At 34.3% G+C, this 18,881-nt stretch overlaps 1 protein-coding gene across 1 annotated transcript; it reads left to right on the top strand.

Moving 5' to 3' along the window:
- The first annotated feature begins 367 nt into the window (after nt 1-367).
- Nucleotides 368-6,818, top strand: LOC145674719 (uncharacterized). Its single transcript, XM_081744947.1, has 5 exons — nt 368-519; nt 2,174-2,309; nt 4,076-4,307; nt 4,710-4,826; nt 6,449-6,818. Exons 1-5 carry the CDS (start codon nt 456-458, stop codon nt 6,656-6,658), a joined length of 759 nt encoding a protein of 252 aa, XP_081601073.1. The 5' UTR covers nt 368-455; the 3' UTR covers nt 6,659-6,818.
- Nucleotides 6,819-18,881: the final 12,063 nt, after the last annotated feature.

The following is an 18,881-nucleotide window of genomic DNA, read 5'->3' as shown; positions in this document are numbered from 1 at the left end:
CAGCCTATTTCATAGGTTTGATACTTGATGATAACAATTCCATGAAATAAAAGTTGACATGTTTCGATTAAGGATGTCAAAATATAGGCTATAGTAAGATAAACTCTTAGGCTCAAGAGTAAGTTATCTATTCCGATAAGTAACGATAACATTATTCTTGTACAATTTCCTTAATCGATGGTGTTATGAATTGTTTTCAATCTTTTTGGGTCATTTAGAAACAGACCATCAATAAGATTAATTACAAATTGATTCATTATTTTGACTTTTGATATAAGTGATAAGGGATCAAAGATCCGTTTTGATATTGCTATTTTTATTGGATTGAAGTATTTTGTGAGAACTCCCAGTTTTGACAACAATTTAATTTAGTATATAAAGGCAATCCTTTTGTTACTACAGCATCACATCATCTCTCTATAGACACGAAGAATCGTCTTTACGCATTCAGCATCATGTCTCGAACTATCCTTTTCCTGGCTTTAGCTGCCTTCTCAACAGTTGCAGCAACTCCATATTGTAAGTAAGAAACTTACTGTAAAATTATTATTGTTGTGCTGAAATTAGACAAAGTTATAAGGTCACTTTGCCTTTTTTTCAAGTCTACTATGTGCGTAAATGTCTGAAATGATCGACACAAATTTTGCACAGTGATAGTTCATACAGAAACCTAGATAGGTCCTGAGTTTTGGTAAATTGAAGGCCTAACCATTTTCATGAATAGATCAAATCTACCGTCTCAAAATGCGTATCCTCTATCTAACTAACTGGCTCTGATTGTAGGCAAATTTATTTAGAAACATTTAACAACATAAGGGTGAGACGGAAATTCAAACACTGAACTAAATTTTTGTCTTGGATATTGGCCTAACGAGTTTTCTACTGTTTTCGGATACTATAAGTTAATAGTCGTCAGTCCACAAATTTGACCTTTATTAAAAATTTCATATCTTCACATACTAATTTCGAAACATTGTCTTTCGAGATCCTTGTAAATCAATATAACTTCAACAAATCCTAGTGAGAGTTTTCTTAATTTTTTCATAAAAGTCAAATTGTTATTAGTGCCAAACTAGAGAGATAACATGACAAAATTTTCACTTGACAGTGTCTGTTTGGATGTACATTGTCGCTAAGTAACAACTTTCATGTGTTGCACTTTGTATTCTGTATATAGGAAATAATTAGCTTAGATGCTTTATAGCATCTTCTATTCCTATGATTAATCAATTAAGGAAGTATTTGTTTCGCGAAGAGTTCTATTCCTTTTCAACAATGATGGTATATGAGACGTAAACCTTCAGTTTAATGTTAGATTCGAACCACAGATATTCGGAAATAGTTAAAGAACCGGTGATTTGAATCAGAATTCCTTGATTTGTCATATTCAAGTTTAAACAGTTTACTAAGTACTTTTTTTTCGTAGTTTATTACTTGAAGTTGTTTTAAAACCATCTAAAGAGTTTGTAAGATTAAGATTTTTTTCTAAGATTTAAGTAAGAGTTTAACATTATTAGGGTCATTAAGTCTAGACTCAGGAGTCTCAGATGGGCAGTCCATATATCTAGAATAGAAGAAAGTGAGAAAAACTTTCAAAATTTTAACTGGAAACTCATCGTAAAAAGACCAATATAAAGATAGATCTTCCAGAAATAGGTACAAAGTGGAAACTTGATCCACTTTGCTAAGAATAGAAGTTAATGGAGAACTTTTATAATTCCAGCATTGAACCTCAGGATTCCATATGCCATAGAGTTAGTAATAATAGTAGTTTTAATAATTCTATGGTTATTGTTATTAATATTAATTAACTCTATGGCCTATAAAACCCGGAGGTACAGTGACGCATTCACTAAAGTTTTCCATTTACTTCTGTTCTTAGCAAACTGGATCAAGTTTCTAATTTGCATTTTTATCCATCTTAATATTGCTCTAGTAATAGAATACTTCTACAATGATAAAGGGTACCATAAACAAGGCTAAACTTAATCATTCTAATATTGACTACTATATTAGCTTGTTGTTTAAATTCTTACAAAATACTAAGATTTAATAGTTCTACTTATATAATAGTTCTGCTTTAATAGATCTTAATAGTCAATAGTAAATTATTAAGATTTAATAGAGATATCCATATTCTCTTAAAAAAATATATGGTAACTTGGTGTTTCAGATCGCAAGGGAATCCATATAAGGATACTGGACGATCCAAGTGCTTACATAGACAACATTCTAACCCAATTGGATGAAAGCATTGAAAGTCATGGCTATGATAATCTAGAGCTGCCCGCTGGATCAATTGGAGTTGAGTAAGTATAAATTAGCTTATAATAATTGATTTCTATCACGTTATTTCAACTCATATTCAAATTCAACAATATTATTAGCGATAATCGAAAAATGAGACACAGTAATCGATAGATTTAATTAAGATGAACCAAATGATATGGATGAGTACAAAGCCTCATGCGTAGTTTTTGAAAAAATGAAGGAAAGTGATTTTGCTCAATCCTAAATACTATATGACAACTACGCCATCTATTGAGCTGAAACTGATACTGAAGTAAACCTTCCCCATAATATGTTCCGAAGATGATACATATATCAATCGATACATCATATCGAGCTGAACAGAATGATATGCTATGCTTTTGGTTATAGTGTGATGTTTAGTTTTCGAAAAATTGAGAAAAAACGAATTTCTATTATGTTAAAAAGTTTGTCACTCATAAGTGACAGTTTCTTATTCTGCTGAAGCAGATTGATTATATTGTTGTCTGTATTCCCCTTAGGGTGACACAAACATATCACTTGTAATTGTTCATTTGATAAATTACAAGCATATTGTTGTATTTTGATATAATTTCGTTCTATAAAAGAAATCCTCATATAGCCTCGCTGCTGAAAGGGACGTTAAACTCTACTCTCTCTATAAAAGAAATCATAACATCATCAGAATAATTTGCTTCTTCAGAGAACTTTCAAAGAAAATTATAGAACCATGTTGATATTGCATATACTATGATTAAACACCAACGTAGAATCATGTTTTGCTTTGATGATGATGATGATTATTACCATATTAGATGTAAGAACTTCATGTTTCAGCTTTCTCTCGAGAACATGTTTTTAAAAGTGATATAGCAAGAATAATAGAATATTTTGCATGATTTAATTTGATATAGAAAACGTGTTTTTAACTCATGATATGAAAAATAACTGCTACTAAAAATACTACAGAGTAAATGAACCAGTTTAGGCTTGTGGTATAGCACTACCAAATACATTAGGCTATAAAGTTTAAGTAATCATGGTGCATTACGCACACTAATGATTTATTATTCATTAATCACTTATCGAAATAAGATCATATTTCATATTCGAAAAAGCATACAGTGGAAAGGATTCATTAAAAAGTTGAAAAGTAACTTTATATAAAATAAGTAAATGTACTTTTCTTTACGATTTCTTAAAATTACTTTATACATTTTCGAAATTTTATATCACAAGTCTTACAATATTGACCAGAGGACATAATTTAAGAAACAAATCCCTGGCAAAAGCCAAATAAGATCTCTGTATTAAGATACTATCTTGGGTTCTTTGATGTATTAATAAAAGATGAAAAAGCTACGTGAAAAATATGATCTCTAAACAAGGTCATATCTTCTTTTACTAGAGTTTGAAGTTAAATTAAATATTCTGTATTATCTTGACGTCTGTCTAACTGAACACCCTAAAGTTGGTAGAAATTACTCCAGTTTTAAACTTTATTGACACACACACACACACACACACACATACACACAAAATAATTTGCTTTTCAAACTACTGTATCCTTCCTCCTTGCTTAGTACGATAACTACGTCCGAGTGGGTTAAATGAGAGGATTGTAAAGTCAAAATAAATGAATGAATGTAAGAAAAAACTAAAGCACTTTCATCCACGTGAAAACGAAGCCCGAGACTGAGATCAAACATCCCAGATGTAAAGAAAAGACAATTTAACCATAATGAATGTACGACTAACAATAATTAAAAACACACACATTTATATACAAATCTAATCGTTTCAGCCGTCCCATTCCTGGACACGCTTCCCTGAGTAATGGCACAGTTCACCACTTGGAAAGTATCCACCGAAACGGTGAGGTAACGCAGATTGATCAAAATGGAGTACTCACTGTAACCTCTGATGTCATCATCAATAACTTGACAGCTAATTATCACGTCCATCTTGACTTCGCCACTCTACAAAGAAATTTCGATTTGATCTTAATAGTTGACAGAGTTATCCTTCAATTGGTGGTAAGTGTGATGTGATTCCTTTATATCTACCTATCTAAATATGGGTCGTTTAAAGTGACATTACATATCAAATCTAAACATGGAATTTTTAAAATTTTCAACTGGGGTTTGAATTCTATTGAAACTGGAAGTTGAATTTATTCATTAATTAAAAGTGGTACTATTTAATCCAGAGTTGGAACATAAATGATTAAAGATTGATTAGGTGTGTTATAAATTCAGTATGTACTGATAATAAGCATTTGTTAAATCAATGTAGGGCGACTTTTCCCCCAATAAGGAAATCGACTAATTTTCACAACTGGTAATAGTTTCTGATATAAAATTGTATTATGTAGTAAAAGTAGTAATTGAACTCACTTTATATCGAATATCGCCCTGCCATTTTTCGATTCTTTGCAGATTACAAGAGACAGTCAAGGAAACACTCAATTGGTCTCCTTCCATACGCTGGAATTAGGAACCATTCATCTTGAACTCAGTGAAAATGATGAAATTACAGAACTTCTGACTCCTGTGGTAAGATTCAAATTTACTAAAATAATATGGTATCAAGTGGTGGTCTTGCCTTGACGTGATTGACTCGGCGAGTCACTACAAATTTTGAGAAAATTATTTTCTTCTGTTTAGCTATTCTTTTCTCATCGAATATTCATTATATAAAATCAACCTTTCCCATGTTAAAATCTTAACCACTGGCACCACTGATTTAACCACTTGTAGAAAGTGTTTGTTTTCATTCATACAAGATTCGTTTTTCTTTGCATATATGAGTGTGGTCTTGAAATGGGTTCTTTTTTGTAGCGTAAGAGCAGCAAACCATATGGCAATTCTTGTGGCATCAATTTATTCATCTTTCTCCACTTATCCATAGTTTCTCTAAATGCACTGCTGCTACCTCTGCAAACCTCGCATGCTTCGTGGATTTGCTTCGGGGATCACCTACATTCAATTCGTCATCACTAACAACAGAATATCGTCCATCACTTTCTTATTCTTCAAACATATGTCACAATAGAATTTTAAGAGCTAACTTTGCATTGTATATTCGCTCACACTGTTCACAATTCATTAATGTTTTCTAGCTGTTTATGCGCTTATTTCGCCAAAATTGTATTTTCGCGTCCTATTTTTGCAATTGAAAATAGATGAAAGAACATATATTTTCCATGGCCTATATTTAGGAAATGCTGAACATAAGTTTTCGAATGAATGTAACACAGTAGTATACATATGGCCACAAGTATGTGTCTAAGTGGAAGTACCCGAGATCTTACATCAATTTATTCAAGAGCCCAATACCCTATCAGTTAACAAATTATCATAAAATATCAATTGGAAGCCTCCAAGAAAACGGTCACTTTATTTTGAGTTGCGTGTTCGTGCTGTATTTATGATCTGCCACTGATGGTGTCCATTTGCAATGTATTACTTCATATTGAAGAAACAATGGTATACATTATTGTGTTCTCAGTAATTCGTGATCAAGTGCCTAACCCACGTGTTTTCTCAACTTGTGGACGCAAGTTCGGTCTCTAGTTGAGATATTTGATACGAATAAAAAACCCGAAATTTGATACAAATAAAAGGAAAAGTTATATCATTTCACACAAATTTAGTGCTGAAAAGGAACTAAAACTCTAACTAATTAATAAGTAATGTAACCAACACATAATTTATTTATGTATTGTTATTTATGATGTTGAAGTGTTATTATTGATTTTGGTAGTTAAATATTCATATTATTTACACTTCATAAAGTACAGTAGATGAATAGTTAAAGTAATTTTAATTGGAATCATATTTGTTCACTTAGTAAACATTTTAAAAACAACCTTCAAGGCTAATTTATGCTGTGATAAGGGAGGGAGAAAAATGTAAGGAACCTGTCTAGCTGCTATATCTGAAGATAACACTTCAGTATTTTGTCTTCAGTCAGGCATGGATGACAACCTGATTCGAACATGGGACCATCGGATTGTCAAACAAGAACGCTAACCACTTGGTTTATCGTAATGTTCCTTTGTTAAAAATAGCATATTGTTCGAAAAAGGATGTAAACCTTTAATGAAAATGTTCAAATTGTTTAATGCAATGAAATTGTAAATGGTCACAGTACTAAGCTTAGCTTTTCTTTTCAGCTGGAAGACTTGGTCCGTCTTCTTTTGCCTGATGGTATTGATGCTATTATTGAGGATCCTATTGACGGACTTCTTGACGAGATTCTCAACAACAATCCAATTACAGACTTACCGACTCCAAGCACAACACAGACACCACCACCTTCTACAACTACTGTGGCTCCAGAAACTACCACAACTGCTCCTGCTTCAACAACTGTAGCTAAATGAACGACCATTCCTACGGCCTATAAAACTGCAAAAAACTTAATAAATTATTTGCTACAACATTCGTCGGCAGATGTTGTCTCATAATGATCTGACTCCCTCATCCCCCAAAATATTGATTTGTCCTATCTTGAAGTATAAATAAAATATTTTTAAGATTAAATACAGTATTTTCTTATCATTTATGGTTTTTACTAAGTTGATATTTTAAATGCTTTCAAAATTAATCTTTGAATAAAGACCTGAGAAAAAGACTCATAAAATGCTTCGCGTGGAGTATTGTACTGTATGAGGCAGAAACATGCACATTACTCAAAAATCATGAAAACGTATGGAAACTTTCGAAATGTTGGGTTGAGAAGAATGGAAAGAAATACCTGAGTCGAGCGGAAATTGAATGAGATGTTAGAAATGGTGAGGAGAAAAAAGAATAATTTTAGATATTATTAAAAAGAGGAAGAGCAACTGGTTGGAACATTGGCTAAGAAGGAACTGTGTCATGAGGGATGTACTAGACGGTATGATAGTAGGAAGGAAGGAAGAGTGAAGGAGACTACTCAATGGGCGATATCAAAACAGAAAAATTGTATGTGAAGACGAAGAGGTTATCAGAAAACCGTGGAGTATGGAAGCTTCTCAGTTGCGGCAAATGACCTGCCAATAATGGTAGAATATTTATGATGATGATCATTTATGTTAACTTCCTTGAAGAACCAAAGAAAGTCATTCTTCACTTTGGGAAATAATAATAATAATAATAAAATTACGTTTGTAGTACACATCTCTGTACAGTATGTACTTTTGACTTCCGAGTATGTCACTGAAAGTAAACTTCGCCATATACGTATTTACTTCCTTCGAAAATAAATGAAAAACAAAATGTGAGATATTCCCTGAAAATATGGTATATCTGAGGGTAGTATTTTGGCATTGTTGCTCAAATAGTTTCCTAAGATAAGCCAGGCACGTGCCAGCATCGTTTACTTCATAATTCTGCGTTCTTTCTTCCTAACTGGGAAAACATTTGTGTTGAGTTGGACATTACACCGACAAATCTTTCTCATTATTTAAATAGTTTCAGAATCTAGGAAATGTTTTAGTTGTTTGCTTTCGTGAATCTTTTCTTCATGCAGAAATAGAATCTCTTGAGCCAAGACGGTATTCTATCTCTCTCAAAAAGTAAGATCAAAGGATACAGGAATCATACGGTATACTGATAATAGTTTTGTTATACACTTAGTACAGTCACAGAGTACTGACACTCGTGCAGCTAATCATTTTCTACTAAGGTCTATATTATTGTAGTGATCTTTTCCTAAGTTTCTAAACTACCACTCGCTTACGTCACAATTATCTTACAACTTGATAATACATGATGAAATATTTTATGATGAATTTCGTAAACTTGACTTAATTATTTTAATCAATCATCTTCAAGGGCTTATAAGCTCTATCAAATCTCCACTGCTATTAACCCTGCAATTATACACTGGGGTCTGTAGGACTTCTACCACATTTTAAATTAATTTAATACTTTGAATTAATTTTATCCTACTGATGTAAATTCGATTTTTGCTCTCAGCTTCCGGAAATATTATACACACTTTCTGTATCTGCTATATTTTTCTTTAAATATATACTGTAATGTTGTGAACCAAGTAATTGCTTAGAGATGTCTTCTGCAGTACAGTTGAGTTTATTTGAAATCAAACCCAATGATAGGTGTACTTCGCAATCCTCTACGCTAGAAATTCGTTTAACTGCTCTGAAAAAACTGCTTACTTATAATCCTCATATATTAGGACACTCCAGTCACACGATTTCATCAATTATTTCAAAACCTTCCGTAAAATCATCAAAGTTCTCCACGGTCCGCCAGATCCCAGTGTACTTTGTGTACCAAAAAATAAGTATGTACCTATTAGCAGGGTTAAATAATAATGAAACTATTCTTTTACTTAAAATAAAAAAGAAATGAACTTTTAGCATAGTTACTCTATTAAACGTTGGAGAATATAGCGCTCTAAAACATATGAACCCATGATGATTTCAGAAAATTTCTGCAGATTTCCAATGTACTATATGTTTGGTGAAAAACATTACTGAGAGAACATTGGTAACCTAAGGACGGAAATCATAAACTTGTGTTTTGAATGGGAATTTAAACACGTGAATGAATGTACCAGGGCTATATGACGGAACATATTGCTTAATTTTGTTTTGTACCTTCAAATAGTTTGATTCTAGCTCAAAGGAAGGCGCTACCGTCACTATTGTTATTATATGGAAAGATATACGTAAATAAACCATAAAGGTATCGAACAATTAATGAATTCAACCGAAATCAACCAAAAATAAACACATCAATATCCAGACAATGGCATATGTAAAATTTTCCATATTGTTGATCATCTCATTGTTGGAGGCAACAATTGTTTATGAAACAATCAAAAATAATTCGATTAATTTTGATCAGAAAAATTCGATTAACTTTGTTTTACCACTCATTATGAAGATACCTGGGGAACTGTATTTGTGGAACTTCTATATTTTCCTTGTAACCATTGTTGGAAGCAGATGCATTGTTGAAAAACGTGATCTAACTACCTCAAAGTCAGACTTAGTTTATAAAATAAGAAAAAGGTTACATTTTCAGAAAAAACAAATACACGAACTTTCAAAGCTTTCCTTTCAACTAAACATTATTCATTTGAATGAATACACATATTTTTATCTAAGACAAGTAGAGCCACAGGGGATCGAGCATTGAACCACCCAAACAAAGTACACGGCCACGAAGAGGCACTAATTTTATATGGAATGACTCTTAATGTAAGTTGGGAATGTTCCTTAGATATGGTGCTTTTATGTGGTTGATTGGTTGGTTAATTCGTACCTAACTCCCTTTCAGCCTAGCTGGGCTACACGAGACAGCGACTTCCAGCGAGCTCTTACCGTTAACCAAGCTCTAACAGGCACGAGGAAACTCCAATGCTTTTATATGTGATGGACATATCACAATACAACAAACAGTAAATTAAAGGTAGTTTTATTTGAAGATATTAAGCTTAACCTTTTATGTAATTTAATTCATTATTAATATCAAAAATTGTATCAAAAACTATCCGTTATAGTAGAGAAAGTTAATGCTATGATGCAATCCGCTGGCCTTGAAACTATAACGCGTAACAAAATTAGGATAAATGAATGATAGAATGTGGAAGTATAAGATCATTCCCATCTTTAGTAAAACCAAGAGATTTTTTAATATTCAAGTTTATTTTACGAAGGTTCAATCATACTTTAACAGGACAAGAGCTCAATTATAGTGTATGGTAAGTACGATTAATTTTTGCTTCATCTACTATCAAGTTATGGAAAAAAATCATTTGCTTGTGATATTACATTCTTCTGGGGTGGGCCACACTCTGTAAACCTTTGCGTTTTAGTTTCCGATACTTGGCGTTTGAGCAAATGCAAGACCAAGACCAAGACCGGGGTGGTCTTGGTCTTGGTCTTGGTCTTGCACATCGAGTCTTGGTCTTGGTCTTGCACTGGAACCTTTGGTCTTGGTCTTGGTCTTGGTCTTGCACACCCAGTCTTGGTCTTGGTCTTGGTCTTGCATGCAAGAGTCTTGCAAGTCTTGCATTTAAGAAATCTCAAGCTTTTCATAGGTAAATTTTACTATGAATATAAGGGATAATAAACTCTACAATGCACCAGTAGTAACGGAAATACATTATATGTTTCTGTCGTGTGAGTATGATGATAGTGTACAACATAGCTGATGACCTTTATTTTTTTAATGGGTGCCCACGCTTCACTACTTATAAGATATGCCTAAATCACAACTTTTCGTAATCTGTTTATATTTTTTGAGATCCAACACTCCACTGGTTCCCAAACTGGGGAGGGTACCCCTGAGACGCATGAAAGAAAATCAGACGGCACAGATTATTGAAATACCATGAATTGCAAAATTATTTTTATACTCTAAAGGCATCAGATTTTTCTTTTCAACCACTATTAGCTAATCCTTGTATTAAACAAACTTCCAATTAAATATTGAAACTTTGTTTTACTTATTCCAATATGCACTCTATGGGGAAGAAACATTCATATTACGCAAACGCAATGAAAAAATTGCAAACTTTTGAAACATGGGCATGGAGAAAAAAGGAGAGAAATAGCTGTGTTGAACGAAAACGAATGAGATGTTAGAAATATTAGCAGTAGGAGCAAAAAAGAATTTTATATATTGTTAAGAGGAGGAAGAGGAACTGGTTAGGGTATTGACTGAAGAGGAACTGTATTATGAGGGACATGCTAGAGAATATTGTGGAAGGAAAGAGAGGGAGAGAGCGAAGCAGACTAGTTGAAGAAAGGTATTTTTAAAAAAAGAAAATTGCTACGTCAAGACGAAGAGACTAGCTGAGGACCACCGAACGTCGAACTTTGTCTGTGAAAGCAAATAACCTGCCAATAATGGCAAAATAACTATAATGATGATGATGATATGTTTAGCAATATTGACCATAAAAGAGGGAGAGAAAATTAAAATAATAATTATTATAATCAAACCTCTTAATATTTTAGAATAATTTGAGTGAAAACTGAAAACGACTCAATTGTCTATGTATAAACTCAATTTATATAAATACTGTTGACCTGTATTAGATATACAAAATAACGGCATTAAACTCCAAGTTATTTGAAGTCTCACTTGTGAATGTGGATTACTAGCATCAAGTATCCACTTCGTTGGGTTAAACTATAATAATAATAATAATAATAATAATAATAATAATAATAATAATAATAATAATAATAATAATAATAATAATAATAATAATAATTCTCTCTCTTCCTCCTTCCCAAGTTGCAGGGCTGAATTTGGATTTAAACGGCATCACAAGTGTCACTGTTCGTGTCAGAGACCCCGAAAACTTTGGATTCGGCACTAATATTTGGTCATTTTTGATCATTTTATTCCACATCGAGATGTATGTATCTCCCTTTCCCCCAAGTTACGAGGCGAATTTGGTCGTAAACGTTATAGGAAGTCTCAGTATTCAACTCAGCGACCTCGAAAACTATGGATTCGACACTAATATTCGTCATTTTCGATCGTTTTTATATATCTCCCCTCCCCTCCGCCAAGCTACGGGGCTGAATTTTGATTTAAACAGCACAGGAAGTATCATTGTTTATCTCAGTGATTTCCAAAACTATAGATTCCATTTTAGTATCGGCAATTTTCAATCATTTTTAAATATATTTCCTCTCCCTCTCCCCTAAACTGCACCGTCAAAGTGATATGACAGAAACCATCTCAGGTCCGATCCTCATCTATGTTGAAAATAAGATCGAGTTCGGTCGGGTGGTTCATGAGTTATTAAGTTATATTATATATATATATATATATATATATATATATATATATATATATATATATATATATATATATATATATATATATATATATATATATATATATATATATATATATATATATATCCCCTTCCCCTCCTCCATCCTTAGGTTCTCCACCAAAGTGAAACAAACTCTAAAAAAACGTTCCAGGAAAGAACCTCATACATGTTAAAAATTTGATTGAGATCGGTTCAAGGGTTATTGAGTCACAAACTTAGTCACTTTTATTTTTATTCATATTGATTTTTGTACATCTTCCCCTACCCAACGTTGCTCCGTCAAAGTGAACTGACATATAACATTCCAGCCTTGAACCTCATCTATGTTAAAACTTTGATCGAGATTGCTCATTTGGTTCGAGTTATTAAGTTTTATTTATTATTTTATAACTCCCCCTACTCCACTCCCTTAAGTTTTACCGTCAAAATGAAATGATGAAAACACTCCCAGGCCCAAACTCCATCTATGTTGAAAATTTCATGGAGATCGATCGGCTGGTTCAAGAGATTAGGAGTCACAAACATAGTCACTTTCAATTTTATAATATGGATTTATTGTTGTAGTATGTTATATCGCTCAATCCTCGATGTGCCGTATACCTAAGGAGGCTAAAAGTTATATTGATAAACAATTATTCAACGTATAAGCATCCGCCCATGAAATCAAACTTGCAGTCACATATACTAAGTTTTTGTCAATGTCATGAAAATATTATTTTGATAATTTTATGAGCAGACGTTAGAAATTTCCAGCGGATGCTTGAGTTTCGGAGCCAAGGTCATACCCATGTAGTCGACACCTATGGTGTACGGAATTACCAATGTTCAATACTACATTTCTCTTTAGTTTTGGAAGAAAAACACCAGTAATATGTTTTGAAACGAAACGAAATATCTAGTTTAACGTCTCACGATTATGTATCGAGGCTAAGGGAGACGGTAATGATGAGAAATGAATGAAATAGTGGAATGAAGAAAGTAGGAGGAAACATCAAAATCTCGAGAAAACCCACGCACACGGTGTTTGCCCACCAAAAAGTTCCCATGGCGCAAGCTAGAATCCAACCAGGGACGCATATAACCACACGTGACTGCTCTACCTCTGAGCCGGTACTTGTGCAAGACTCTTGCGCAAGAGTCTTGGTCTTGGTCTTGGTCTTGCACCCTTGATCTTGGTCTTGGTCTTGCATCGGGATTCCTGGTCTTGGTCTTGGTCTTGGTCTTGGTCTTGCATGTAAGACTCTTGCAAAAACTGCAAGACCAAGACTCTTGCGCTCATCACTACGTAGCATTTTCAATTACTTGTTGCATCTCTTGTGTTGCGTTGCGATTAGCAAATTTTGCGACAGCTCTTACGGATTGAGACCCATAAATTCATGTTTTGTAATGATAAAATCATCAGTATTGATGATTATTATATATACTTGGTATTCGGTATGACTTTGACACACACACACACACACACACACACACATATATATATATATATATATATATATATATATATATATATATATATATATATATATATATATATATATATATCGGGTGTTGCAAAATAAGTGTTACAACTCTTGGGAGGTGAATCCTCCCACTGAGACAAGAAAAAAAGTTCTCTTGAACTTTCGGCTATCGGACATAGTTTCAGATCTACAAGGTGCCGAAAGCGTGGGAAAATGACTTTCGGACGCTAATAGTTCGGAAACTATCCAACGTAAAGAGGGCGGGTAAAAAATTCACTGAAGAAGTCATACCTGCTCTATTGAATTTTGCATGTTTCACAATCCTACCATGCACGCGCAAGGGATTCCCCAAAGGAACGTAGGGAGTCCCGGATAATCTGCTAATTGAAAGTTGGTCTAAATGGATATGAATTGATGGGGTTTCTACCAGGTAATAATAATTCGTTTGTATTAAGTCGATATCTGGAACAAATACAAAATGGCGGACACTTTCATGCCCGTTGTGTGTGGTTGCATAATCGCCAGGTACGGATGCTGGCCAACAGTGAAGTTCTGAGTATTAAGTCTAGCGAATTTGTACTCAAATGCTCTAGAAAGACATCTGGAGTGTCGGTAGACCACAACAGATGGAGCAGGGTGATTCACATGTGTGGAAACACGTAACGAAAAATGGCCAGAAATGCACTCATACTCAGTAAACGTGAGTTCAAAGCGTCAGAAATGTAAGGATTAGCGTCAAGAACATGAAAGTCAATTCACCAATAATATTCCCTCAAACCGACGCAATATGCTGTGCACGGTTGCATACCAATAAGGATGCAACAACTGAGGACAAGTTGAAATTGTGCAAGGGGACTCACTAAGAAATTGGGTAAATTAAATGAATGTCTCTAGTGGGATCACATGATCGATATTGAAATGCGGACAATTTGTGTGTTGATATCGATATGTAGCTAGTGGAGAAATGTCAACATGTGCCACTACTGCTGGGACACCGTCCCACGTGCGAAAAATAGGAAAATAACTACTCGGGTCTTGAATCTGAGGTCGTGGGATCCCGGTAGGATTGGAAACTGCGACCACGCGAGCGAAAGCGAGCGCTCTAGCCCCGAGGCTCGAGGGAGCCTGACTTTCTCTGTATACATTTCTTTGAGGGGTACCCACTTTGTTTGGTAAGCGCTCTTGTACAGCCTCCCGACATGCTTGTGTGTTACATTTTGTTACTCCTACTGCACGGTTGTAAACAATCAGAGCTTTAAGACTTTTCTTCCTATTTCTCATGTCGTTTTATTTTTACATATGTATGGTGTTCCAGCTGTAGTGTTGCATGTGCCAAATTGGTTCGTTTTTGTCTTTGTCTTGGCATGTGTACTGTGTGTAAGATACATATTTCTGGAGATATTTTGATATCGAGTACGCCATATGTCCCAGAAGACGTGAGACATGATACAAGTTTGTTATTTTCACGCTCTATCACAATTTGAACCATGGATTAAGAGATTTGTTTTTTATATTTGTCGACTGTGGGACAATATCCCAAACAAAGTGGGACATTGATACAATTTTGTTCAAGTTACGTTTTACCAAAAAATGCACCAGATGTAATAGCAGAATGTACAACGTTATTTTCCTAGTTTTCGCATGTAAGACGGTGTCCCAGCAGTAGCAGCAGTAGTGGGACATGTTGACATTTGTCCATTAGCTACATATCGATATCAACACACAAATTGTCCGCATTTCAATATCGATCATGTGATCCCACTAGAGACATTCATTTAATTTACCCAATTTCTTAGTGAGTCCCCTTGCACAATTTCAACTTGTCCTCAGCTGTTGCATCCTTATTGGTATGCAACCGTGCACAGCATATTGCGTCGGTTTGAGGGAATATTATTGGTGAATTGACTTTCATGTTCTTGACGCTAATCCTTACATTTCTGACGCTTTGAACTCACGTTTACTGAGTATGAGTGCATTTCTGGCCATTTTTCGTTACGTGTTTCCACACATGTGAATCACCCTGCTCCATCTGTTGTGGTCTACCGACACTCCAGATGTCTTTCTAGAGCATTTGAGTACAAATTCGCTAGACTTAATACTCAGAACTTCACTGTTGGCCAGCATCCGTACCTGGCGATTATGCAACCACACACAACGGGCATGAAAGTGTCCGCCATTTTGTATTTGTTCCAGATATCGACTTAATACAAACGAATTATTATTACCTGGTAGAAACCCCATCAATTCATATCCATTTAGACCAACTTTCAATTAGCAGATTATCCGGGACTCCCTACGTTCCTTTGGGGAATCCCTTGCGCGTGCATGGTAGGATTGTGAAACATGCAAAATTCAATAGAGCAGGTATGACTTCTTCAGTGAATTTTTTACCCGCCCTCTTTACGTTGGATAGTTTCCGAACTATTAGCGTCCGAAAGTCATTTTCCCACGCTTTCGGCACCTTGTAGATCTGAAACTATGTCCGATAGCCGAAAGTTCAAGAGAACTTTTTTTCTTGTCTCAGTGGGAGGATTCACCTCCCAAGAGTTGTAACACTTATTTTGCAACACCCGATATATATATATATATATATATATATATATATATATATATATATATATATATATATATATATATATATATATATATATATATATATAGAGAGAGAGAGAGAGAGAGAGAGAGAGAGAGAGAGAGAGAGTGGTCATTAATTTCATAAATACACAAAAAAAATATAAATATGATAATTTTAACCCAGTGCCATACTTACAGCAAATTTTGTTGGCAATTCTGTTGTAACCTCATAGTGGCAGTCGTCAATTTGGTAACAGTTTTTTGCTTTCGCTGCTATGGAATACTAGGTGCTTGATAATAGACTTTAAAAATCTGAGTTGAATTTTTAAGCAATGGCGTGGATAAATGCAATTGCAAGTGGTTACTTTATTTCTGGAACAGTTCTTAGACATATAATAACAGGAGAATGATATTCTCTGAATTCCGATCACCTGGAGAATATTTTACTTGGACTGTCATCCTCCCTACAATATTAAATCCCTGGTTTTGTTTGCATAAACTATTATTAAAGAGATCCATTCTCACACAAAAGTATGATTTGCTGTATTAAAAAAGGTGTTCTGTTACTCATTGTTTATGTACAGTACATTATACATCGTTGAGATTCACGTAATAAGTGACATTATTTACGTATAACTGATAAGGAGAGTATAAAATGATAAGTAATAATGATTATGTGAAACAAGTTTCTATGTAACACACGTGACTATTAATTATTAATGTCTTTCAAAAACAGTTGTTCACATTTAGACAAACGTGCCTCACGGGATAAAGGATTGTCGGTAACTTACAATTCTCAACTATTATTAGCTTATTGTCAATCTGCTAGTACCTAAGGATAATTCAATATTAAAATAATGAAGAATATAGAATAAAAATAAACTCCAAAGGTCAAGGCACTTGTAACATTATACTTGTATGAGTAGGAGGAAAGAAAGTAAAAGCATCTTGTTTCCCTTAGATCGAGTTTTCTTATTTTCTACGGAATAAGCACATCATACTAAGATTGGGTTTAGCTACACTGTATTAGTTCTCCAGATATAAGGCGTACAAGAAAATTTTTGATTGAAATATATTGGATCTTGGATCAGGAGCCACAAAATTTTTGAAAGGCCCTAAATCGAGTTTTCATATTTTCTACGAAATAAGCACATCATACTAAATTAAGTGATAGTTTGGGTTTAGCTACACTACATGTAGTTCTCCAGATATAAGGCGTAGGCTACAAGAAAATTTTAAATTTAAATATATTTGATCTTTTGATCCAAAAGAAAAACGTAAAAGCGTATTTTGTGGTTCTGAGCACATAGTAGAGAAAGAACTTATATGTTCCATGTGGAGTATTGTAATCTACTGTATGGAGCAGAAGGGACCCTGTGGCTTAGTGTTAGAAGGCTCAACTCTGGTGCGTGGGATTCCTGGTTGGATTCTCCCTTTTCTTTCACTGTCGTTATTGCATTAGTATCATCCACTACACCATCACCGTCTCACTTAGCCGAGGTGTATAGCCTAATCGTGTGACCATAAACTCAATACCCTACGAGGCAGAAGTAGGAACAGTAGTAAAATTGATAGAAAATAACTAGTTTCTAAGTGTGTGTGTGTGTGGAGAAAAATTGACAAAATTAGGAGGATCGAACTGAAAAAAGCAATGAGAATGTATGAGAAAAGAACATAACAATATTGAAGATAATTGAAAAGAGAACAGAAAACTGTTAGAAGTTGTTGAGGAAAAATTGTAGTCTGTAAGTGATGTGGAAGAAGGTATCACGAAGTTAAATGAGGTTGAGGGGGAAATAACTCAATAAATGGACGGTATGCAAAAGCATATAATTCATTCGTCAGAGGAAGACGTTTGCTGAGGACTACAGTGCATGAAAATCTCCCAATTTATTGCAATTAACCAGTAATCATGGCATCATTTATGATGATGGAAAGGAGAACTACAGAGACAGCACAGACTAACGCTCTTCTTAATTGATGTAACTTTCTTGAAGTAATTAATTGTAATTCCACTTCATGGTATAATACTAGTAGGTCCCATATATACATGATGTTTCAAAACAACACCGACAACGTTTGGGAGGTGATTCCTGACACCAAGATAAGACACAAAGTATGACCAAACCTGGTGTACAAACATAAACGGCGCCACAGTGGGTGGAGCTGTTGCAGCTATACCCACATTAACTTTGATTTTTAGATTTCCTACACTAATCCTTTCTATTTTGTATATTTATTGTTTCCAATGTTTGAATATATTAGAGTGACTTCTTAAGTCTCTCATAAGTTACTTGCTATCATATAATGTTTTTCAGTTGTTGTTTTTTTTTCTATTTTAAAGTAAAACTTAGGGATTGTGTTTGAGATCTTAAAAGGCTCAATATTGCAGAGCGTTCTGCCAACAATGTTAAGATGGGTTGTCTCTTCCCAGCCTGCACACATTACCAAAATCCTGGCTCCGCCTATGTGCACAAATGCTTCCTTTCGGAGTTATAGGTGCCGAAAATATGAAAAAAATAACTTTAAAGATCCTAGTTCCGTAACTATGGGACCTACTGTAGTCGGGTCAAGACTTCACTTAGCAGTTAATATGTGCCCTATCCAAAAATCCATTTTTCAGAATCCTAAGGCACTCACTCAACAATTTTTATAGAGAGGGTTTGGCTACCAGCATACATATAATTTGAAGTATTCACACACTCCTTCTATAAAACTTGTTGCGTGAGTACCTTAGAATTCTGAAACATGGATATT

Source organism: Thermobia domestica, chromosome 2 (assembly GCF_964235325.1).
Source record: "Thermobia domestica chromosome 2, izTheDome1.hap1.1, whole genome shotgun sequence".
Taxonomy (NCBI): Eukaryota; Metazoa; Arthropoda; class Insecta; order Zygentoma; family Lepismatidae; genus Thermobia; species Thermobia domestica.
Note: the sequence above shows the minus strand (reverse complement) of the source record. Positions and strands in the feature narration are given on the sequence as shown.

Coding starts and splice junctions, on each gene's coding strand:
- LOC145674719 (XM_081744947.1), top strand. CDS start 456: ATGTCTCGAACTATCCTTTTCCTGGCTTTAGCTGCCTTCTCAACAGTT. Junction 520..2,173: donor AGTTGCAGCAACTCCATATT/GTAAGTAAGAAA, acceptor TTGGTGTTTCAG/ATCGCAAGGGAATCCATATA. Junction 2,310..4,075: donor GCTGGATCAATTGGAGTTGA/GTAAGTATAAAT, acceptor TAATCGTTTCAG/CCGTCCCATTCCTGGACACG.